The sequence below is a fragment of the Phlebotomus argentipes genome, unplaced genomic scaffold, assembly GCF_947086385.1.
Source record: "Phlebotomus argentipes unplaced genomic scaffold, Phlebotomus argentipes genome assembly scaffold_4, whole genome shotgun sequence".
NCBI lineage: Eukaryota > Metazoa > Arthropoda > Insecta > Diptera > Psychodidae > Phlebotomus > Phlebotomus argentipes.
In genome coordinates, this window is record NW_026776174.1 from 6748011 (window position 1) to 6773134 (window position 25124).

The 25124-nt window shown below is 38.0% G+C and overlaps 1 protein-coding gene across 1 annotated transcript; it reads left to right on the plus strand.

Moving 5' to 3' along the window:
- Window positions 1-671: 671 nt before the first annotated feature.
- Window positions 672-24617, plus strand: LOC132258171 (uncharacterized). The gene is made up of 7 exons (XM_059755315.1): window positions 672-860; window positions 1363-1612; window positions 19182-19331; window positions 19814-20035; window positions 20795-20934; window positions 21297-23490; window positions 24468-24617. The coding sequence occupies exons 3-7, from the start codon at window positions 19182-19184 to the stop codon at window positions 24615-24617; spliced, it is 2856 nt and encodes a 951-aa protein (XP_059611298.1). The 5' UTR covers window positions 672-860; window positions 1363-1612.
- The last annotated feature ends 507 nt before the right edge of the window (window positions 24618-25124 follow it).

Consider the following 25124-nt stretch of genomic DNA (forward strand, 5'->3'; position numbering starts at 1 on the left):
TTCAAGCTGTACATTACTTCAGACTACAATATCTTCCCCTTGAACTGACTTGATTTTGAGTGAATGATTTTGTTATGAAGCAAAATAGAAATGCCGCTGATCCAATATGTGATGCAGTTGTTTTTGTTTTCCAAATATATGCTAGAAAGTCTGAATAGGAAAAAGCCTAGGCTTGAGTTTGTGAATTAATTCCAAAGATGCATAATGCAAAAAGTTTGCTTGAATTAACATTGCAAATGTTATTAGAAAACAATGCTAAAAACTTACCGAAAACCTTTCTTTCTTCAACACACCTTCGCAGCTCAAAATGTCACGACGACGACGAGGTGGTTTTATTTTGGCAAAAGCCAGCAAAAGCCATTAAAGACAAGTTTCAGGCACTGCGCGAGTGAATATAATTTGTGAGAATTTTATGCTGTGGTTCTGACTTCATCTCAATCTTCTCTCTCTCTCTCTCTCTCTTTCTTTCTTGGTAGAATGCGAGCGAAGAACGCGGAGACGAGACTGTCAATTCGTTTGTGGTCTGTTTGATGACTTCCACCAAATGTAATGATCGCCAGAGCGTTGAGAGAGAGGTAATCCAACAAATTCGTTTCACCTGAGCATGACGTCAGTCCGTGAGTGTTTCGCGGGCGCGAAATCAAATCCCGCGACTCAGTTGAGAGCAGCACGTCGATGTGGAAGCACGTTTGCGCCGCCGGTCGACATTCACAGTGAGCGTGAGAGGGTTTTCCGTGGGCTTTAAGTGTCTGTGGCTGGTTTCTTGGACTTGTCTTGGACTATCGCGCGCTTGTGGTGTTTTTTTCGTCAGTTCCAAACTGTGCTCCGCAGCCGAAATACGCGCGGTCGAAGGCTGAAATGTGAGTGGGATTTCGCATTTTTACATTGATCCGCGGCTTCACAATCTGTTAGCCAAATACCTGAAATTTTCATCTAAATTGAGAGAGAGAGAGAGAGAAAGAGTTGTTCGGAGTGCGATGAATTCACAATTACGCAAGTCTCATGTGCCATATAGTTAATTTTTCGTGTAGCTCATCTCTCTCTCTCTCTCTGTCGCTCTCTCTGTTCGTCTGCAGACCCGAAATGCTCCATCCTCTTCTCCATCTCACCTGTGTTCACGTTAATTAAAGTGTCTCTTGTGTGTAATCTTCTCTCATCTCCACAAGAGAGACACATTTTTTTCTGTCTTCTCATGCGTTTGTAACGATCAAAAAGGGCCTCAGAAAGAGCGGAAAGAGAGAGAAAATTTTTGTGAGCTCAAAGCATTTTTGTGAAATTTCCCATTAGAGAGAAATACCGATGAATTTCGTCTATTTCACCCACAGTGAGGCTGAAAGAAGCAATTTCTCAATTTCATTGTAGGTGTTGTTACTCGATGCGTTGCACACAGTGACGAGAAATTAGTTTCGAGAGGTGCTTTTATTTTTTCACGTGAATGTTTCTTGTGTGGTGAGACAACATCCTCGGCAAATATCATCACGGAGGAGTTTCCAAGACCCAAAAGAAAGAGTGAGAGAGAGATATTGAGGCAGTTTCGAGAGGCCAGCGATCAACGTACGGATTTCATTTGAGCTCATCAATGACACATTTGTAGGAGAACAGCTGTATTAAGGTGAGTTATATAATGACAAAACTTCTCTCCTTACTTTGTATTTTCTCATTCATTTTGTAATGTTTTTTCCTTGAAAATATTTGTGACACTCCCACGCCTGTCTTCCTGTTTATCGCCAATTGAAGTGCTTTTTCTACGTGAAAATACAATTTTTCTTTGCATTTCTCATATCGACGGGTGCAAAGAAAAGAAGCAAAAGCCAAAATCGACATTCTTCAGTTAGAGCAATTTGAAAACGCTTTGGAATTTCCCTTATTTTTCCCTTAAACTCAATTTTATCTCTCATTAAATTGATAATATTTGTCAATTCTAATTATTTTCGGTAACTTCCAGTTGATTTCATTGGTTTGTTATTGAAATATTAACTGAAAACCTGAGAATTGATAGAAAAACTCACGATATTAAGTACAAAAATGCGGTTTTTGATGGTTTTCTTTGTGCTTATTTCCTGAACAGTTTGTGAAAAGTGACTTTTTGCATTTTTCCTGTACATTTTAATCGTAACATACAAGTTTTTTTTAACTGAAATGATGAGATTTTTCTGCAAATAATGATTATGTGACTTACTTTTATCAAATAGACTTTACAATTTGACAGAATTTTCATGTAATTTCATTGATTTTATTAAAAAATTCAGTATTTTTCGCTAAATTTATTTCACATTTGATATTTTCAAGGATATTTTTCACCATACAAACTTATGTCCTTGATTATGCTAACAAATGTCCATCAATGTAAATGATTTAGAGTGGAATACAAGATGCAAAATAACTAAAAAAGCACAAGAAAAATATCAGTTTATATCAATTTCTGGATTAATTTTGCAAATAAATGAAATTTTAATATAAATATCAAGTAGATCCAAGGGTTATTCTAAGGGTTAAGTACTTTCGTGTATTTTCCTTCATTTTATCCTTTTTTAATTGGCATTTTCCCTCAATTTCTCCAAGAATTATCTCTAATAACCCAATCTGATGTTCGGAATTGCTTTTCTTTCAATAACTTTTTACTCCTAAATTCTTTTTAACGCTTTAATTTTTATTCTGGGGCTTGAAACTATTCTAAATGGTTGTGTATATGTGTGAAAATAGAAGGAAAATGGCGTGAAAATGTGATTTTAGTACAAAATCTTTTATTCCGACTGGAAAACGGAATATTTATAACAAATTCCGCGTATTCTTTGGGTTTTTGATGTTTAATTCTAACAAGAATTTTATCCATTCCTGCAATTCAGCTTGAGCAACCATCGAGTAGATCTAATATTTCTCCTCTAATTCTATCAAATATCGACCCTCAAAAGTCGACTTTTGATAGTTTTCAAGGAACCCGTCGATATTCACCGAACAAATTGAAAGCTCAGGGATGTTCAAAGAATTCTACAGACTCGCTATACAATTTGAAATCACGGAGAATTGTCTGCTGATCTTCAGTAGATAGATTTTGTAACAAATTTTTACTGAGTTTTCGAGTTTTCCCATAAATTTTTGTAAATTTTTGGCTGCCCTGCAAGTTGATGAACTCACCAAAAAGTTCCCCCACTTTGTGTCTCTCCGACTGATTCGCACTCAAGGCGACTCAAGGCGTTGTTCACAAAATCTTCCCCAATTAGCTTGAGAAACAGAATAAAGGCACAACAAAGTTGCATTTATGATCGTTTGAGAAGATTATGTGATTGAACGTAAATATTATTTGGGGTGCAATTCGTCAAATTATGATCGAATGAAAAGTGAAAGTTGCGCTTATACAATTTTCAGCTCGTGGGCCTTTTGAGCCAAAGCAGCAATTTTTACTGCAAGGTTACAACCATGTAATCTGGCGCGTTGTTTATGGCGGAGAGCCGCGCGAGAAAAGGCAAGTGAAAAAAGGCCATTGAAAGAATTCACGTACAAGCTTGAAAAGATCAACTTGAGATCATATTTGCCGAATATGCGTTTTAAATGTTGATCCCGCAATAGGGGTTTCGAAAACGAGATTTTCAGGATTTCCTTTCTCTCTCACTCTCCAATCTGCCTGCATGATTTTCCCCACTCAACAGTGGTTCTCTAATTAATTCAATACGACATGCGCCAGAGAGCTTTTTATGCATGAGGCACAATTATGTGACTTTTGCAATTTGATGGCGATCATTTGCGTAAAGCTCTCCTGCACACACTTCAATGTCCATCCCAAGGGGGAGATAGTATGTCTAGAAATCTGTACACAACTTCCAAACACTTCCAAATTCGTCCTGACACTTCTAGAACTCAAAGTTTTCAGACTGTTTCCACGTGAATTTTGTAATTATAATGAATCTCTTGAGTTTTCATTCGATATTTCTGCAAAAAATTCATTTCAAAACACATTTTTGAACATCTTTTCCAACCATAACCTCAAAATTTAACTAAGAGATCTTTTAAAACTCTGTTTGGAAGCTATTTTGATCACAAAATAGCCAAAATAGCCTACAAAATCCTATGATCTACCAATGAACTCAAAACTGCGGATTAAGACTCAGAATTAACATTTTTTAAAAGTCTAACTGACAATTTTTTAGGTTATGTTGGAGTTCAATGCAATTTGCAGTGTTTCTTGGCATCAAAGATTCAGAAAATGCTTAATTCTGCCAAAGACTTGCGATCTCTTTGACTTTAACATAAGAATTGATGTGCTAGAATGCGAATTTTTCACAAATCTGTCCGTGAATCGCTACATAACCTAGAAAAAAAGATTTCTATGATTTATTCTGTGTGAAAATCGAAAGAAATCCCAAGAATTGATATAATTTGTCAGTAAAATAACTTTTTCTCACTCCCTTTGGATTGTACACCATTTCTGACTGTATTATCTCCCCCTTGGTTCATCCAGTGGATTTCAATTTGTCGAGTCACTCAGGAGGAAATCTGGCGTGTCAGATTTCTCAGGAGGAATCACTTTCTGAGGAAACTCAGCCATTGATTGCACAAAGTTTTCCGCAGAATTTATATGACTCAATTAGCACGTTTAAGCTTAAACATCAAGCTCAGATATTTATCATGATTGGAGCTTTAAAAACTTCAGAGAGAGAGAAGGAAGCAATCGAATCTTGAGTGTCTGGAAATTGTGTGAATTGGATGTCGTATAAAATCTCTTTAAAAGATGTGTATAACCAATAATTCCCACGAGAAAGATGCATGGCTAAAAGCTGATTAACACATTTTGTTGAAAATATTCAAATTCTCTGCTCTTTTCGGTAGAAAATTGCCACACAAAATGCTTCAATGTGTTTGTCTTTTTCACCTGAATATCCCAAAAGATTTACGATTTCGCGGCAATTCAGGAGATGCAAATGAGATAAATTCCATTTGGCGGATATTGAAGTGCAAAATTCATTAATATTCCAATTCTGGGCTGCATTATTTGCCACCAAGGCAGTCGTCTTGCCCAAGCGACGAGACAATTGTGATGGAATTCTTTGTATCGATTATGTCGCAATCATGAAAATTCATCAGCAAAACGCCCTCACAAAACTGTTTCTGCTGATGAAATGGGCTTTTTAGATATTTGATCGATACCAAGTTCATCAGCATTCGCTGAGAAATACGCCCACTCTTGGCTAAAATGATCCTCAAGATTTTTGACCTAAGAAAAACTGTTAGAAATGCTCTGAATTCAACAGCGAAGATGGAAAGGATGAATAGCAAGATTATTCAAGGTTTGTCTAGAGTTTTTGCCGAAACTTGTGGGACATCCTTGACTGTACTAAATCTACTTTTGACTAAAGTGGAAATGATTGTTGGCAAATGGATTTTTTTTTGCGTGTGTTTCAAGCTTTGCTCAACAACGCGTCTAACGCTATCATATTTGGCGATCAGTATTGGCAATTATCATAGAAAATGCCACTCAAACTCTCAGTGCCTTTAGAGTATGTCAAGTGATGTCTAAAGTCCCAAAGAACCCTCTTGTGACTGGTTAAGAATTTTATGATAATAACTGTGCCTTTTAGCTTTGATCTTGAGTTGCGTTGGCACTTTGCACAAAGACATTTACAGAAAGGAACTCTCTTGACGCGCTGGTTGGAGTTTTCTTGAGCGAAGTTAAGCTGGTTTTATTTAAATAATCTCTTGGCTTTTTTGCTGTTTATCCACACCACACAAGAAATGCTTTAAATCGCCCACTCGAGTGCCTTGGAATACATTGTGTGGTGGTGGTAAGAAATATATAAGAAAAAAAAGAGATTTCTTGCGTGCGACAAGGCAGAGATTTTGCGATGGCGAATTGAAATATTGAGAGATTTCTGGATGGGAAAACAGAACTTAGTCAGATTGGAATTGAAACAGAGGCAAAAGGAGCGACAAACGAGACGGTATTTTGTGATATTTTAGCGATAACTCGTCAATTTATGGCTGTGGAGAGAATATAAAAGAAGAATCGAAAGTGGTCTCTGCAATCGTGCAGTCTTTGTCTCTCTAAAGTTGTAATTGAAATTTAATATTATTCAATATTGTTATGTCACCGCCACATATGATATTCGTGGTGTTTCTAGGTGCGAATTGAATCAATTTTAATTGAATTGTTGGCATTCGCGAAGAGGAGAAAGAGAGATGGAGCAATTTGAGAATGTCAACATCTGGAGAATCGCGGCTCCATTGTTAATTTGTGGGTTTCTCCTCTGTGGCGGAATTGGAATCTCCTGTGCGACGACACATTGTGGTCAAAGAGAGGCATCACGATGCCAATGGAGCGCGGTTCACAATGAGCAGTGTGAGATAAAAAGCCCTCCGCTGCCACCAATTAGTGGTCAATGGGGAAAAATTGCAGTGCTTCAGCATTTTCCACCATTCCGGAGACTCCCAACTCAGCCGCGCTCTGTGTCTCATTATGTGATGCGTCGCAATTTAATGGTTGTTGCAATGTCGCAGATATGTTGCTTCTTGTGTCCTTGGCGTCTGCCATTATCTATCCCAGCTTCTATCCACTAGTCTAAGTCTTTGCGTAATTCAACACTCCGCCAATTGCATATTCTCCTCCGGGGACAGTTGATGCCCATTTTCTACAATCGGCGCACATCAATCACTTCTCATTCCGGCTGATGTCACTCGTCTTACATGCCTAAGACGTCGTGTTTGTCTTCTTTTTTCCCAACATTCTACTTCATGTGTCTCCCCATGACATTGTCCAGTACTATATTTTCTTGTATCAACAATTGTAGAACAACTGTTCTCAATTTAAAATGCATTTCTTGCATTATTCATCGTATTGGAGTTTTCGTGAAATTTTCAATTTCATACCTTTCAATGCAATGCAAAAAATCAAAGGGGGAAAACAATCGCGATTTCAGACCGTTAATTTTATGATGATTCAATAATTTTTTAGGTTTGTGTTTAAATTTTGATTATTTTCGCTACAAATTGCTGCCAGAGGGCAGCAGTTTTAAGGTATGAAGAAGTTCTGATGGTATTTCACAAACCAAACAGCTCATTTTGGGGGTTTTAACGCCTAAAAATAATCTGAAATACAATCGAAACTTCTACATGCATTTCAAACTTGATCATCTAATTAATCTGATGACGAAACTGGGCTTTTCTTACGCGTAAGGCTTCATTTTGGCACTTATAATTCCTCTTATTCTGACCAGGATCACGTTAGGATGTTAAAAAGTGCGAGAATTCCTGAGAAAACAGAGAAAATTATACGAAAAATACTATATTTCTAGCGTCCCCCACGCTAACTTAGCTGCCCTCTAGCGGCGATATTTGGAAAAAATAATCAAATATTCAAATATTTTCAAATTTCAATTAAATATTCAGAAAATATTTAAATATATTTTGATTTAAATTAAACATTTTGGCGAAAATATTCAAATTTTGATTCTTTTGCAATTTTATCTGGAAAACAGTCATTTTTTGCATCAAAAATCGCCTAGTGACTTTCGCCTTGCCGTGTATCTTTCCAAGGAGAGGAAGAAGCTCAATTCAATATATTGTTATGCGTCTCTCAGGGAAATATTTCCAACTTTGCATGGCAATCGTTACCCTAATTCGCAACCACTTCTCTCTGTATTTCACAAAGCGAGACAGGCGATTGTGAAATAATAAATATGAGAGGCCGCGGAGGTTGTCCGAGAATCACCAGAGTATCGATTGGAATCTGGCCGGTGGATGTATGGGAATGAAGAGTCTCCTTTTTGTTTAGGGGTAGGAAAAAGAAAACGGCGAAGATATTTGCATCAAGCGCAACAATGTGATTATTTTCTCATTAAGAACAGCATGTGCGTGCGTGCATGTGCGAAGCAAGAGCGCCATGACCACGAAAAGTCATCAATTATATCATTTTTCATAATTGTCGGTGTGATTTTTGCTCAATTAAAATTCAACAACTGTCAAGGATATACAGAATGTGGCCTCAAATAAAGTGTGTGTGTGCAAACAATAAGAGATTCTAATCCATAAATAGTCGGGGTGGAAGCATGCGTCTTAATGGTATTCTCATGGCCAGCGAGAGAGAATCTTCAGTTGAGTAACATCGCGGAGTTCTATCGAAAATAATATTTTTGTACAAACGATTCGCGCTTCTCAAGTGCTTTCTGTGTGCAGTGAGTGTGCAATTTTAATGAGTTTGCCTCAACTGTGTGAATGCAAATCGCACCCATGGAGAGACAATAAAAGGTGTCACTTGTGCAGAGGCGTTTTCTGTTTGGGGATTGGAGGGAAAATCTCTCTGAAAGCGACTCGAGATTAATTAACGCTGGAATGCATCGAAGAATGTGATTCTTGACCCGCTTCTGGCGCTGTCCTCTTGCGTGCCGCCGCAGAGGGCTTTCCTCACCACCTTTTCAGACCACAAAAGCGCCCATTGCGGAGTCAAAGATCACTGACTGACCACAGAAGATCTCCAGAGAGTACTTAATCAAGAATTCTCGTGTAGAACGTGAAATCTCTCACGAAAATATAGGCAATTTTTCATGTGATAAATGACCGTTGCGGTGAATTTCTTTATATCAAAATAAAACATTTGACTATCAATCGGAATGACTGAAGTGGAAAAACATCTATGAGGAATGTTGTCTATCTTGACAATGAAATAGATCCGTAAGCTTTATTTATTGATTAAATACAGTTATTAAAAAATTGTTTGATTCTACAATTCAATAAAAATTAATTGCTTCAAGCATTTAGCATGAGTCAATGATGATTGAGAGAACTCAATATAAATGAATAATTATTTGAAGTTGTTGTCAATAGATCAACTGGAGTTTATTTCAGGCTTAATACTGAAATCCTTCTTGCAAAAGTTTCCACGCTTTTCCGATTAAAATTAAAGGAAAAGACGCCATTTTCTTAAATACAATGCGATAATTATGTGAAACTTGTCGAGGGAAAACCTTGTTTTTCGGGCAGATAGAGAAGAATGATCGCTTTGGCATATATAGGGGAAATGTAGCCCCAGAACTGCTCTACACATAGGAAAAATAATCTGACATAAAAGTTTTTTCGTTTCCGAGATATTTAGTAAAATGTTACTGAAAAACCGACGATTTTTTACCGAGTGGCGCACAAAAGATCGTTTTTCACCGACAAGGAGTGATTTAAAATTCCCAGAATGTTTTACAAAGTTGTAGATAATTTCAATATCTATAATTTGAGCTTAATTTGGGGAAAATCCGTGGAAAATTGGGCGAGATATGAGCACATATGTGCGTCAAAGTGGGGGAAAATAGGCTCCAGGAGGAGAACCTGAGCGTCTAGGGCGCCAAGTGAGGCATCGTTGGAAAGCTGATGACCCAAGGAATCTTAAAAGGAACCACATTTCACAAAAAGTGCAGAAGAAAGTGTGATTTTTGTTCCCTTGTGTAATGAAAAAAGCCTTTTATAAGTTCTAAGCAATGTCTAAAATATGAAGATCACGAATAGGATTTAAGAGCAATTTGTTCTTTTGTGCATCATACAAATTACTCTGATTATCCGATGTTATTTGTCAACACTTGTGCTGAAAGGGGATTTTTTCTTTCACAGAATTTCTCGGTCTGAATTCACAATCGAGAGGCTTGGCATTTTCCTTTCGCAGAATTATGATGATATGTTGTCGGTTCGTCACACCAAAAGCCATGGAAAAGAGTGTTAGTTGAGTCATGTTTCCATGTGATTTATTCAAATGACTGTTGGTCGCTTGTGCAAAGATACCAAATGGCAATTTATGTTATGGCAAAAACCACTTGTAATACGTGAAAGATTGCCATTTGGTGCACAGTTTGAGGTAAAAGAAAATGATTTTGCGCGAATGAAAAATGGGAATTCCTCGAGTGGGAAAGGATTTTCACATATATATATATTATTGTCCACTGTGAGAGAGTGGAAAATATGCTTTTCGCTGTCTTTTGCACAAGTGTTTGTGCAAAAAGAAAAAACATATTGCCAGCGAGACCAGGCAAGATGCCTAAAATGGCAATAATCGCATCTATTGCAGTATTTCACGTTGCTTTTGGAATCTCTTTCAGCTGCAACAACAACCAACTGCTGCAGACAAAGAGAGTGTTGTGAGTGATTTTTCTCTTTCCATGGGCGGAATTGAATGTGCTTTGGACACTTCTTGTGATAAAGTTTGCCGCCAACGAGAAACTCTTTCTCTCTTGGCTGCTTAAATTTCCGCTCACTTACGCGATGATCAATATTGTGTGGCGAATTTCCCCCTCATTTGTTGCGACACAACATAAATCTCCAAAGTGTCGCAGAAGAAGCCAAGGCGCAGATATTATAATCGGAAATGGTGTACAGCTTTTAGGGAAGTGGCAAAATAATTTGAATATTTGCAGTGCCAAAACTTCTGTTTCAATAATTTCGGGTATTTTCTAAATTCTTTTACCTTAAAAAATCAATTTTATTACTTTTCTAGGTTATGTGATTGACTTAAAACAGCTTTTGCTCATTAAATAACCCTCAAAATCATCAAATTTATGTTTAGACTGCCAAGATTTCTCTTTTTCTTGGCAGAGTTGAGACTTTTTTGTTCAAAAAACTTTAAATTGGCCAAACTTAAGTAGAAATCAGCTTAAAAGTCAATCATAACCTCAAAAATATTATTTTAGTCTCAAAGAACGTCTGTTTTCTTAGGTGTTTCCGCGGTTTGCGCATTAAAATAGCAAATTTTAGTTAATTATCAAGTAGAAACATTGAGATATTCACTATATTTGCTCCTTTTCAGATTTGGAAGGATTAAAATTGGTCAAAAAATGATTTTTAAGCCGAATTCATAACCTCACAATTTAGTCAAAATTTTTCTTAACATTTTACAGAGACAAAACTAGAAAATGAAGACCGAAATTATTCATAAATAAATTCTGAGACATTAAGATCAATTCTTACGATCTGAAATCTAAGTATTTGACGAACTTAAACCACTTGAAATGGAGAAATGAATGTAATAAACTGTTGAACGACTTTAAATGCGATGGTAAATGCCTTTAAAGTCGTTCAGAAGTGTCTGAAGTGTTTGAGATTCCGCACAGAAACTGTGGAAGTGTCAGGAAGTGGTGTACAGATTTGAGGAATATTATTTCCCCATTGGAAAAAGCAATCCAATGGTGATAATTGTGAGTGTAAAAGGCGCTGCGGTGGAAGTGGAACTAGAAGAATATTTGTGTCCAGGTGCAATTTATCGGTGCTTGTCTGCACAAAGGAGGTGAAATAAGATCAGGGCAAAATAGAACGGCAATCACGAGATTATCGCGCTATCGAGTTATTGCACTCACAATCAAGCCTCTCTCTCTCTCAATAATCCATAAAATAAGCTCTCATGTTTAATATGAAAAATGAAACTTGTTTTTCTCGTTTTTCATGCCAACAGCCGAGCTTTTCTTGCAGCCAGATGGTGTGCAAAAGGTGATTTTATGTCGGAATATGGCATATAGAAAAAAGGCACAACAGAGTGACAATATTCACATTGAAAGACATCTCTTTCTCTCTATCGGAAGCCTAATGAGACACGACAGGATAAATGAGAGCCAATAAATTACCTGAGCACTTATCGCTTTAATGGCAAAATTCAATTTATCGAAAAAACACCCTGGAATACTAATGCGGCATCTCTATCAACAGCCTTGTTGGCGATTAAGGAGGAAAAAAGAGCCAAGGCGGATTCTCTATCGTCGCTGAGTTTGATTTGATGAAGTCACTAGAGCGCAAATTACACAGTCAAATCCAGTATAATTATGTATATATGTGAGTTTCTGGTGTTGGAACACTAGACAAGGCGAATTCGTAAGACAACATCTTCCACTTCCTGCAAGAAAAACGCACACACGAAGTCATCAATTGACTAACATTTCGACGGGTGAATCGAAAACTATGATGAGTTGATTCACTTTTTCCCAAGAAATCTGTCTTAAATTGCAGTATTTCGCAAAAACGCTTCTTTTATAGACATCTTAATTTCATTTAGCCAGGATTTTCATCAAAAGTTTGTTGATAAAAGACTTAAAATGAGGAAAATTTGGCATATTTTTAATTTCTATTAATACAGAACATGGAAAAAGATCAATGAAAAGTATTAAAAATTGGTTTCTTGCAACTTGTTTGGATAAAATGTATTAAATATCTATTTAAAATCAACTTTTGAACAGTAATATTTTCTGTTTATCTATTAAGTTTGCCATATTTCAATTAAAATTCGAATAAATTCCAATAAAATCAACTGAAACATTCAGAAAATAATTATTAGCGAATGTTTGAGTTCGAATTTGGCAAATTTCGCAGCGATATTAGTGCTTTTCATAGTTTTCTATTCACCCGTCGATTTGCTTTAGCTAGATTCGCAGTAAAGACGCTCCACGAATGACTCAATATTTTAAAGTGACTTTTTTCCAAGAGGTTTTTTTCTTAGAATAATTTCGTGTCTTTCATGTTGATTTTTCTAGTTGAGATGAGACAAAATTCATTGAATTTATCAAAAGATATTTCTGATGATAGTTGAAGATCTTTCTTTGTGAACACGCAAGAAATAATTAAGCAAATGTCACAATGGTGGAAAATATATGAATCTCTGACTGTAAATTCAAATCTTTTGTGTATTCAAGCGGGAGCAAACACGACAGAAAGCCCAATTGGCGATAAGTAGTGATTCTTGTCCCTGAGCATGTTCTTTGGTCAGAGATTTGTATCTTGGCTGCTGTAGAGTTGAGGTTGTTGGCCAATTGAGCCGTTTCTACGCGGATTAAATGGTCTCGTGGAGTGAAATTCAGACTTCTGCGAGAGTAAACACTTTAAATTCCAATCCCCTATGGATAATTTTATTCACAAATGACTGGGAGACAATTTTTGCGAGAAAAAAATCCTTCTCAATTGGTTTCTCAGTTTTAATGAGTTAGTAAATGTTTTCAACCACTTGTTTGCCATCTTCCACACCGCAATTTTGCGGAATCTCTGGCGTTCTGAGAGAGAGAGAGAAGAAGGAGGCAAAAATCAACAAGTATTTTCTTTCATATTAAATTGGATGAATCATTAATTTATGCACTTTAAGTTGTGGTGTTTATTTAGTGAATGAAATTACACAAGATCTTTCTGCGGAGGTGGAATTCAAGGCGCTGAAGTGAATATCTCTCGGGAATCTTTTGCAAATTCAACTCGTCTCATCACTTATTTTTTTCTTGCCACAATGTGAGTTTTTGCAATTGTGTGAAGATGAGGTTTTTTGACGAAATATCCTAAAAATAACTTCTCTTCTTCTCCAGTGTGTGTATATTTTTCGTGATGAACATGAGAAATGCTGGTCAAAAATTCACCTTACATCGCGAGTAACTTTATTTTTTCGTGCATGTTTGAATGTTCAGACATTCTGTGTGGGTATTTAAAATGGTAAAGAGTGCAATTGTGTTTACTCGAGAGCTTACCAGAAGAAAGTTCTATTCAATTGACCCAAATTTCTCTCAACTCTGCTTCATTAAATGCGAATTACGGTGTTTGATGCTCATTTGCGGAGATTCTTGCAATTCTGCTCTCATTCTGAGAGTTGTTATCAATGTCCAGGTTGGATTTATGAGCGCACAATTCAGTTTAATGCTGTTCAGCATGAACTTGAAGGATATCGAGTTTAAACAAGGGATTGCTTACACAGAAAAAGGCTTTTCTGTGGTCTTCTTTTTAAATAAACCGTCAAGAAATATTCTTTTCTTACCGCAATTTTCTACTAAACTTGTGCTGAAAATTTTTATTTCACTCAAAACCTTTTTCAATTTTCGCATTTGTGATCAAAACGGCCGCAAAATAATTTTTCCATGCCTGAATTTAATCATTTTCCTATAAAAACCCTTCCTAACATTCTTTGGGTTTTGAATCTTCTCCTAAGAATTCTTTTTAGATTCTAAAATTTTATTTTTCGCCTTATTTTCCACAATACTCGCTTGGAAAGCTACTAAAATTCGCATTTTCACATCCTTTTCCTTCCTTTTCCACACATTTGCACACTCTTTGACTTCCTGGCGTGATCCTGATCAGGAAAGAGAAGAATTTCTAAGTCTTTCTACCTAATCTAACTGGACGATTTCGAAAACATAATAACGAATTACGAATAAAGGGAATATTAGTTCAAATCAAGGAACGGAAAAGCCCGAAATATGTTGAATATTAACCCAAGGAAAGGCTTTTTAAAATTAAATTCATCTAATTTAGTATTAAATCCGATCAATCGCGAATATCGACAAATATTGTAAATAATTATAACTGCATCTCGGACATTAGCAATCCCTTGAGTTTAAAAATGCTATCAAATGCCTTAATCCTGAAGCTCTTCGCGCAAAGACTTGAGCGCAATTATCTCGCGTTACATAATTATGGGGCAGGGAAAAAGCCATTAGAAGTTATTGAGAGCGCTAGCGAAACCACGTGAATGTGCAGATCGGAAAGCATGCACTTGAAATATTGTACAAATTCCTGTGATTTCATATCTCGTTGGCCTGAACGTGCTCGCGGTTGAGGCTCAAGAGCAGCGCGCGGCGGGAAAGGTGAACAAGAGAATGAAGTCAGCGTGATGGAGAAGAGAAGAGGCCTTAAAGAGGCGACTTCAAGAAGAGTCCCAACTTGGACGGAGTGAAGTAAAGTAGCGGATTTTTTTGTTCAAATAATAGGCACCAAAGCGAGAGAAAATGCAAATGAAGATTGTGCGTGTAAATGGCGAGTTGAAGGTGGAAAATGTGCTGAAGGGAAAGAGCCAAGGGGCAAATCACAAGACGATTTTTGAGGAAACTTAATGTTTTCTAATAAAATGATCAATTATTTGACTAAAATAATCAAAAAAATATTATTTTCCCAAATAAAATCACAAAATAATCAAATTCTGAATTAAATCTAATTAAAAAATGGTTTTTTTTTTAAAGTTATATTTATTTTCCCAAGTCAAAATTGTAAAATAAACAAATTCTTAATTAAATCTAATAAAAAAATGATTATTTTTCCAAGTAAAATTACAATATAATTTAATTCTGAATGAAATAATAAAAAAAATGATTATTTTTCCAAGTAAAATTACAATATAATTAAATTCTGAATGAAATAATAAAAAAAATTGATTATTTTCCCAAGTAAAATTACAAAATTATTAAAAAAAATTTGAATAAAATAATAATAAAAAAGATTTTTTCAATAAATGAATTTGAATATTCCGAATATTAATAATTATTCAATTATATTCAAATTTTGATTAAATATTCAGAAAATAATTAAAAAAAATATTCAGGATTTTGTATGAAATAATCAAAATTTGAGTAATACTCACAAAGTCAAGGGCCTCAACTGGCGAGTGATTTGCCCCCTGGGAAAGAGCGTTTCACTCTGTCGTAGTACAACGAGTCCAGTATATCGTTTTTCCCATTGATGAAAAGGAGTGACGTGAATGGAATTGGACACGGTCCAGTATTTTAATGCATTTTGTATGTTTTTTCGCCCCTCCGCAACATACTCTTGTACTCATTGTCTAGCCATAGTATGGAAATGAGCATTTTCCCTTCTTCGCTGACGATGAATGAATTTCCATCAGCTGATGAGTAATTAAGAAACAACCATGATTAAATATATCCCGCACATTTTGCCGCGTCTTCCTTCCGTATTTGCATGTTTGCGCTTCTCAATCTCGCGCTCATGCTTTTCCACCTCGAAAATCCCATTGATTGAGTCACACGATGGCGATGAAGAGGCAAAAACTTATAATCACCACTTCCTCTCGTCTATTTTCAATAGCATCATAGTGAAGAAATGTGGAATTTGGTGAATTGTGTGACAAAAAGCCACATTCAACGGTTGAATCGAAAACTACGAAAGGTCAATTTATCATAGTTTTCCTCTTATGTGTTCCAAAATTTTGCTAATGGTATTTTATGAGACAATAGTAAAAAATCCTATTTATCTAAAAAGCAGAAATGGTAAAACTTGCCATGTTTTCTGAATAAAAAGCCGAATTCTCATTGTTTAACGCCGTATGAAAAATGTCTCAAAAATTGCAGTCAAACGCATAAAATGCATTTACAGAAAATAATTATAGATTTTGAGAAATATCTTAAAATGTTTTTTAGACTTTGAATGATTATTTCTCATATGTTTTAAATTTTTCACTTGAAAACTTCAAATAACAGTTCAAATCATATATGAAAAGTTGATTTTTTAGAACTTGTTTGGAAAAAATCGACTTTGGAAAGTAATATTTTCAGATTTTCTATTGATTTTGCCATATTTTAGTCAAAAATTATAATAAAATCAACTAAAATATTTACAAAATAATAAATACAGACCAATATTTGCACTTTAACGGACGATTTGAAGGTGTTTTGAGGGTTTTTGAAGTAAATTTGGCAAATTTCGCAGCAATATTGAGGCTAAATTTTGATCTCGCTTTGCTGACAAATAGCGATTTTGGTTTTTTATAGTTTTCTATTCACCCGTCGACATGAAAACTGTGCTGAAAAGCGCGCTAAATCAAACTCTACCATCAACAGTTGCACAGTTGAAGTTTTTACGGCGAGATGAGAGACGATAGGGCAATAGTTCCAACTATGAAAAATATCACATTTGAAATTGCAGCTGATGAGAGAAAAAGAATCCCCACAAACATTTCCGTTCTCATTGCTCTCGGCGCGTATTTTTTCCCATTCTTCTGGCTTTAGTGGACACTCTGGGGCTTGGCTGATGGAGTGAGATTCTAATCCGTGCCACATGAAGATAATTTCATGTTTTCATTCTTCTATTTTACAATTATAATGCAGAAACATCTGTTATAACTGTTCACTCAATTCGTTCAGGAGTCTCGTGGTGAAACAACACTTTTAGCTTCTTAATGTTTTATTGAATTTAATGCGAATGATGTTTTCAACAAGAAAAATCCAAAAGAGATTTCTGTCCAGGCGCGCGAGATTGAGCAATTCAAATCGCGCGGTGCTTCGCAATTCATCACTAATTGAATATACGTTCATTAAAATATAAAATTCCATAAATCACGCAAAAGTGAGCGATGGGCACGATTGTGTAAATATTGGTGTTGCCTTGTCTTCGGAATTGAGTTTAACATTCCATAAAACTCACCTCTAATTGAGACGAGTGTGGATTTATGAAACACGCTGCACAGATGGAATAATTGTAGTAAAAGTATTTCTGTTAATTCTCTGCACGTTTCACAATTAATTAGAGCATTTTATGAGCTTCTTTTTTTCTATTATTAAAATTAAATTATTCTAGTCATATTTTGGGGCTTTTATGCCATACAATTTTCCTCATAAAATGCACAAGAAAGTTACCGCAAGAAGATCTTTTAAATTGAAAGTACGGTTCTTGTGGACTTAACAGTTGTATTTATGAAATTTTACAGTGAAAATTTCTTTACAATTTTGCCTCTGTCTTTTGTCAGGTGAAAAGAACTGAAAAAAATAAGCAACTTGAATGCTTCCAGGTGAAATTATTCAAATCCATTAAACAATATATCTTCAACTGATAATTTATGGAACTTGATAAGCTTATTGCAGCACACTTTCCTTCTGGAATTTCTGTATATTTTTCCCACAATTTTACTGGCATCATGAATTCTCGCGAGTGTCAGAAATACGTTGTAAATTATATTTTTTTCGAAATTCCATTCGTGTTTCACTGCAAAAATCACAATAATTCCTCATATGTTCTCATCTTCTCATGGCGTTGGAAACAATATACCATCTTCTTGCCAACTGAAACACTGGAACGTAACAATAAAAATAGAGAAAATGCAACATCGACATTTTTCCCAGAGCAAGTGTAATTTTTTTTTGTTGTTTTCACGAGTCGCATTTGAATGGAAGAAATTCACTTTCTAAAAATTTCAATAAATGAGAATGACTAATATATAATTACGTTATGCAATTGATGTTTATAAGCATGTCGAGAGAGAGAGCGAGAGAGAAGAAAGTGGTGAATTAATTCTGTGACTCGCAGCGTACTTTTTATTACATCTTTTCGATTCAGCATTCAATCAAGGTGAAGATAGTATGCCTCAAATCTGTACACCACTTCCTGACACTTTCAAAATTGCTCTGCAGAATCTTCAACACTTCAGACACTTCTGAATGTTTTCGAAGGTACTTTCCATAGCTTTTTGAAGTTTTTCCTTCAGAAAATGCTTTAAAAAATTCTGACCGAATTGTGAGGTTATGAATTCGTCTTAAAACATCCTTCTTGGACTAATTTAGATCTTAATAAACCTGAATATGAGTAAATGTGAGTGAATATTTTGTTGATTTTGTCACTTTAATGCAAAAACCGCGGAAAAAACTAAATAAAGAAACATTTATTTAGACTGAAATTGGTGTTTTTGAGGTTATAATTGAATTTTAGCATTTTCTCAGTCAATATCAAGTGTTTTTCGATAGAAAATACTCAATTCTGTGGTGAAAAAGAGAAATCTTGGCAGCCTAATCACGAATTTGATGACTTTGAGGGTTATTAAATCGTCAGAAACTGTTTTAAATCAATCACATAACCTAGAAAAGCAATAAAAATTTGGTTTTTTTTAAGCAGAATGATATTTAAAATGCCTCAATGTGTTAGATTATCAATTTGAGTTTTTTTTACTTTATAGCACGAATCGTGAAAATAAATAAGTAAAACTCGTTCTTTTAGGCTAAAATTATATTTTTGAGGTTATGATTGACTTTTAAGCACTTTCTTACTATTGAAATCTAATCAATCCGCAGATTTTTGTGCACAAATACTCAACTTTACCAAGAAAAAGAGAAATATTCTCAGCATAAACACAAATTTGATAATTTTGAGGGTTATTTGAACACCAAAATCTGTTTTAAGTCAATCACATAACCTAAAAAAGCAATAAAATTTGTTTATCTAAGTAAAATTATATAGAAAATGCCTCAATTTGTTGAAATTGAAGCTTTTTCTATGCAAATAATCCAAATATTTTGCCACTTGCAATTCCTAAACACTTCCACAAAGCTGTACACCACTGCCGACCACAATATCTGCCCCTTGCATTCAATTAAATTCCCCTCCCACTATAATTCCATGTCCGCACACGGCGGAGACAATGCCGGATGATTTTCTCTCTCTCGTCTATGATTTCTAAATATGAAAAACCCTCTTTTGCCCATTTGCAGATGAATCGCTCTGTGGCAATTTACTGCATCCTCTTTGGCCTGAGCTGCAGCTGGATCACGACTTTGGCCCAGTCAAATTATGCATCGCATGCAAATAACGTGGAGTACCAGGGCGAAGGACTGCCCGAGGAAGCCACTCTGGACGGAAAGGTGAGTTCACTTCCGCATTGGACTCTTGTCGCACGAAGTCCGCGCGGGTCTTGATCTCTGCGCCTGGGCGAGAAGGCGGTCTTCTTGGCGATTGTAAATCTCCCGCGGGAATTGAGGAAGCGATCTGCTGATGGAAATCGCATCTTTTGTCCCTCACACATCGTGGGCAAAGTCAATTACGCGGGAGTAGGTGGAAAATTGATTAATAAAACATTCACCTCACTGACCAATAGAGCGCGGCAGAGATTAATAGGCGGCAATTAATTCACAGATCTCCACATGGAGGTGATTCTCTGTCGGAGTTCCTCTTCAGTGCTTAACAAACACACCGTAATATAAATCACTGGGCTTAATATGAGCAGAATCAATTGATTGGCTTTGATTGAATTTTGAACTTATAAAAGTGATTCCCGTGATTCCTCTAAAGCCATCAATTTATCATTCCTTTTCCACCATGCATTAATTCTCTCCTCAATCAACAGGTAACCAAATTGGACGATCTCAGCCCGATAATTTTCCTCAATCGAACCAAAGCTGCGCTCAACTGCGGCGCAGGATCAATGCAAGTGGATCTCAAGTTCAACGAGAAGTTTTACGGAATTGCGTATGCAGACTTCGATCGGAACAGCGCTTGTCAGATCCTTGGCAAAGGAGATCTCAGCTATAAGCTAGAACTGCCCCTCAAAGGATGTGGCACGAAGCAGGTGAGAGATTTATTGCAAGACTTCTTAATCACAGACACTTTCAGAACTTTGACAGTGTTTGAAACGTGACTAAAATCTTTCATAACCTCAAATTTAGGTTGTATTTGTCTTAAAAGACTCAATTTTTACTAATATGACTTTGAAAACTTACAGAGAAACAGTATTTAAGAAATATTTGAAGTTTCCACCAGATTAAATTGAATGATTGATGCATTTCGAAACATAACCTAAAAATTACCTTCAGATATTTAAAAGAATCTTTGAAATAAACTTAAATCCTGGATATATTAAGCAGATATAAATCAAAAATAAGCTGAAATTTGCTACTTGGAGTAGAAAATCCATCAGAAAGCTGTTAAAACAGACAATTTTCTGTCCTGAAACTATATTTTAGAGGTTATGTTCAATCTCAGCGTAATAAACACAGTTTAACATTTGATCAAAAACACTCAACTTTGCTAAGGATTTTTAATTATTCCAATTTGAGTGTAAAAATTGATGTTTCCTAATGTTATTTAGCCACTAAGCTTTGTTTAAAGTTAGTTACATAACCTAAAAAAGCAATGGGATTTTTCTTGAAGAAAATATTGCAAAATCCTCAAAGTATTGCGTTAATTTACTTTGAAAGTAGCTCTTAACCACCTAATGCTGGAAATATTCAAGAACTTCCACTTCTGAACACTTCTGCAGAACTGTACACCACTTCTGACCACAATATCTCCCCCTTGCTAACGGCAAATCATTGACTTTCTCTCTCAGGAACCGCAACGAGTGTTCACGAACAACATCGTTGTGAGATTTCATCCTGGTCTGGAGATGGACGGTGATGAGATTATAACAATTGTCTGCCGATATCCTCCGCCTGTGGCGCCAATTCCTGCAGGATTGCCTGCGCCAATGTAAGTTAATATCTATAATCAATCTCGTGAGCATAAGCATTAAGGGTTTACCTGGAAGTGATTATCAGTAAAAAGTCCAGCGTTTTATGGGCTAATCGTAAAATGTGAAGAAATGCTCTGAATACCAAGTAAATCGCGGAGTTTGTGTTTCATCTCGTGCAGCAGAGATTTTACTTTCAAATACACCACATAAAAGGGGGGCTTTTGGGCTCTTCGCCTCGTTTTTCGGCATGGCTGGCGATTAACTGATTCTCTGCGGCTCAAACTCCATTCTTTATGGGTTTTTGGGCATTTTTTTTTTTGAGAAAATGCATCCAGACAACATCATTTGGATTCATTTTATCGTCACTCTTCTTTTGCAGTTTCAACGACGTGGCGCCGGCTTCGATTATAGAGGCGCCGCTGAAGGGCATCCAGATTCTCCTGATCATATGCGCCATCATGTTCCTCACGCTGCTCCTCCTCGGCCTGGGCGTCTCGTACTACTGCCTCCGTCGACGGCCAGTCACTGTCGTGCGACGTCTGCCCATGTCGATGGGCAGCGGATCGGAGATCACGAAACTCAGCGGCAGCAGTCTGGGCAACATCAGCGCCTTTGAGGGCCTCAAGATCCCTCGCGCTCATGCGCCTCTGGCTGCAGTCCACAGTTCCTCAGGCAGCGACGGACCACTCATCTCTGACACCATTCCGTCCGACTATCCCAGCGAGAGTCACTCGGAGATTGAGGAGGTGGACACGCGATCACTGCCAGTCAGCTCCACGGGGAGCTTCGAGAACCGCGCCTTCGTGCAGGACAACTCCAGCATTTACAGCGAACACTATGGCCACACGCAGGAGTTCCAGGCGGCCAATGCCGTGGCGCAGGCGTCCATGGTGCCTCGCTTGCCGCTCGCCGTGAAGGAGTCCTCGCCCAAGTTCGACGTTCAGGTGCGCGTGAAGAGAGCGGCTCCACCGCCGCCGGCTTCGCTGTCCTCGGACACCGACAGCGTGGCCAACAGTCGCATTGAGCGCAACAACTTGTCCACGATTATGGAGAGTCACGAGGATCGCGACAGCATTCTCACCATTGATTCACTGCCTCAGGATGTGGCGCACAGTCAATTCACGTACGTGCCCGAGCTGCATCCCGCTCCTCGTCACGTGCAGGCGCCGCCGGTATTCTCGCGCATCGTGCGGAAGCAGCAGGAGATTGTGCAGCGCCAGGAGCGCCCGTGGCCAGAGGACATTGTGGATGCGCCGCCGTCAATCCCCGACACGCGCAGCATTGCGTCGCTGGGCACCGAGATGACAGACACTCACTCCATCGGCGAGATGATGGACTCATCTCACCTGTACCCCATCAGCAGTTACCGCTCCTCGGTGCACATGGAGAACACCGAGGCGTTGCCAGAGCCGCCAATCCACGTGATGCGCAAACCCGAGATTACCTCACACGTGGTGGACGATGTGTTCCTGCGCACCATCACGGAGAAGAAGACCATCGAGGACATCGAGCAGTACAAGCGGAAGGTGACTGAGTACGCATCGGCGAAGCCACTGCCCGATCCCACGTGGGATGTGACCATTCGCAAGTACGCCGAAGAGGGCAATCAGCCGCAGTGGGAGGACTTCTCTGACAGATCCTCCAGCATTTCCGGTGTGCCGCTGACGCCGCAAATGGAGCGCGCGCCGCCGGTGAATGTGCCGCCGATGCCGTACTTGGATGAGTCAGGAGAGAAGCTGCGCAGCCCCGAACTAGTCGGAAACATGAAGCCCATTGAATTGCCGCCGGAGGACAAGACTGTGCCGAATTGGGACGTCCTGATCCGCATCCTGGAGCCGGAGGTGACCGAAATTGACGATCGCACATCCACAGAGTCACCAGTGAGCTTCCTCACGCGCCAACTCAGCTACGAGGACAAGACCAAGTGGAAGGAGATCATCACGACGGAATCCACACTTCGCACAATGCTGACCGAGGCTGTGGTGAAGGAGGACTTTGAGCGCATCCGCAGTGACTCGCGCTACGAGAATCTCTTCGAGCCACAATCCTGGGACGTGATCATTCGCATCCTGGCGCCGCCCGAGGAGGACGTTGAGCTGCGCAATGCGAAGCGGTTCAAGAAGAAGGAGGCCTGGGACACCCGATCGCGGCGCAGCTCCCTTCCCACTCTGTACGAGTACGACAGCGATGGTGGGTCGTCCGTGAGGACCATCGGCCAGGATCCCAGCCAGCCGATCTCCATGCAGCTGCAGCAGCACCGCTCCAGGCGCACATCTCGCTCCTCGTCCACCTATCGCTCTGACAATGTGGACATGCGATCCATGTCCGAGATGACAGTGGACTTCGGCCGTCCGGACCACCTGGACAACACCTCCGACGCCAGCAGCCACTACCCCAATCGATACTACGAAGACGATCCCTACGATCGACGATCGCTGCAGCGCTCGCTCAGCCAACCTAGTCTCGCGCGCTCCGCCAGCGAATTCACCGAGCGCTGGGTGGCGCCCGACACCGGCTCCGACATGTCCTCGCCCGAGCAGACGCCCAAGTTCCGCCGCTCGCGACGACTTATGGTAAGTCTTGATCTTCACACGGAGAAATTATGTGGTCTTCTGACTTAAATTTGAGTCTTTTCCACCTTACTTAAAGATTTTGGAAGATACTCTCAAAACAAAGCGATTTCTTCATCGAATTGAAACTGTTTTTTTTAATGAATAAGACTAAAACTTCCCTTTAAATATTAATATTTTCTTTGTTTGTGAAGAAAATTGATTTTTTTTTTATTCTAAGACTGAAACGGACTTTAATTGATACTGAAATTTCGAATTTGTCTAAGATTTGGATCTAAAATCAAGGAATAGAAAGACTTAGGAGTCGTTGTAACTTTACAGATTTTGTATTTCACTTCGTAAAAGCTACAAATTTGAGTTCCAACTTTACACTTTCAATTCAAAATAAATTTTTGCTGTCAAAACGCCTTCAGAATGCTGGAAAAATCCTGCGGATTAGAATGTCCGAGAAGATGTTTTAATCAACAATCAAAACATAGTTTTTATGTAGTTGCAAATGCTTTGAGATGTCCGGAAACACATAAACTCAATCATGGTTCATAGAAATATGTCCAAAAAACCCAAGAAAAACCAATCTGTCTGTGCTAAATCTAAAATCATCATTATTGCATATTTTTCGGGTTTGTGGCAGGAATGCCACTGTCATGGCGGCCTTCTTCTTCCGACGAGAATCTCGCTGTTAGCATTATTTGACGGTAGAGACAGCACTGAGAGTGACGCGGATCTATTAATGTATTTAAATACATTAGATTACATTACATTAAAATCTAAGAGAAAGAAAAGAAATCCGAAAATACAGTCCATCACGAATAAAGATCAGATCGTAACAATCTTGTTTAAAATGTGATGAAATGAAAGTTGCAACGACCGCTTAATCGTTTTTCAACCCCAAAAAGGCTGGTTTAAAGGAGGAAAAAGATTCAGATAAGCTTTATTTAAGTCTTCTTCATCGTCACTAATCGGTTTTTGCTCTCTTCCAGACGACTTTCCAGCAGCTTCCGAGCGGCAGCGGAAGTGGTCAGCAAGGACACGTCGTGGCGCAGGCGCAATATGTGGAGCAGAGGACGAGCTACCAGGCGTCCGGTTCGACGGCTCCGCAGGATTGGTACGGCGACCAGGGCAGAATCTAGAAATGCCATCGTTCTGCGGAAGAAAATCAAGCATTGAACTTTACTTGTAGTATTAATACATTCTACGATGTGCCAACAAATACTTTTCTGTTAATTTGAATAATATTTTCCACGATATTATCGCAAGAAATCTAATCACGAAATATTGTATTTTTGACTCTGCAATTCAATCTTTTTATCTACTGCCGCAAAGGAAGGAGGCGAAAAGGACGCGTCGCGACAATTAATGTATTTTTTTCTTCTTCTTCGTAAAATAACAAATAATACTTTTAAAAGAATCATGTTAATTTTAATTAACTCACTCCTGTGATAGGAAATATTTAGTGTTTTGTGACTGTAGAATTTGAAGGAAAATTTTTACGAATTCTCACGAAGAATGAAAATCTCACGCCAATTATGCTGTACAGTTGAATTCAATGCAGTCACAATGAATTAGTGATTTTTTTTTTAATAATAATATATTAATTAATAATAATCTGTTCATGAAATGACGGAAAATGAAGAGAC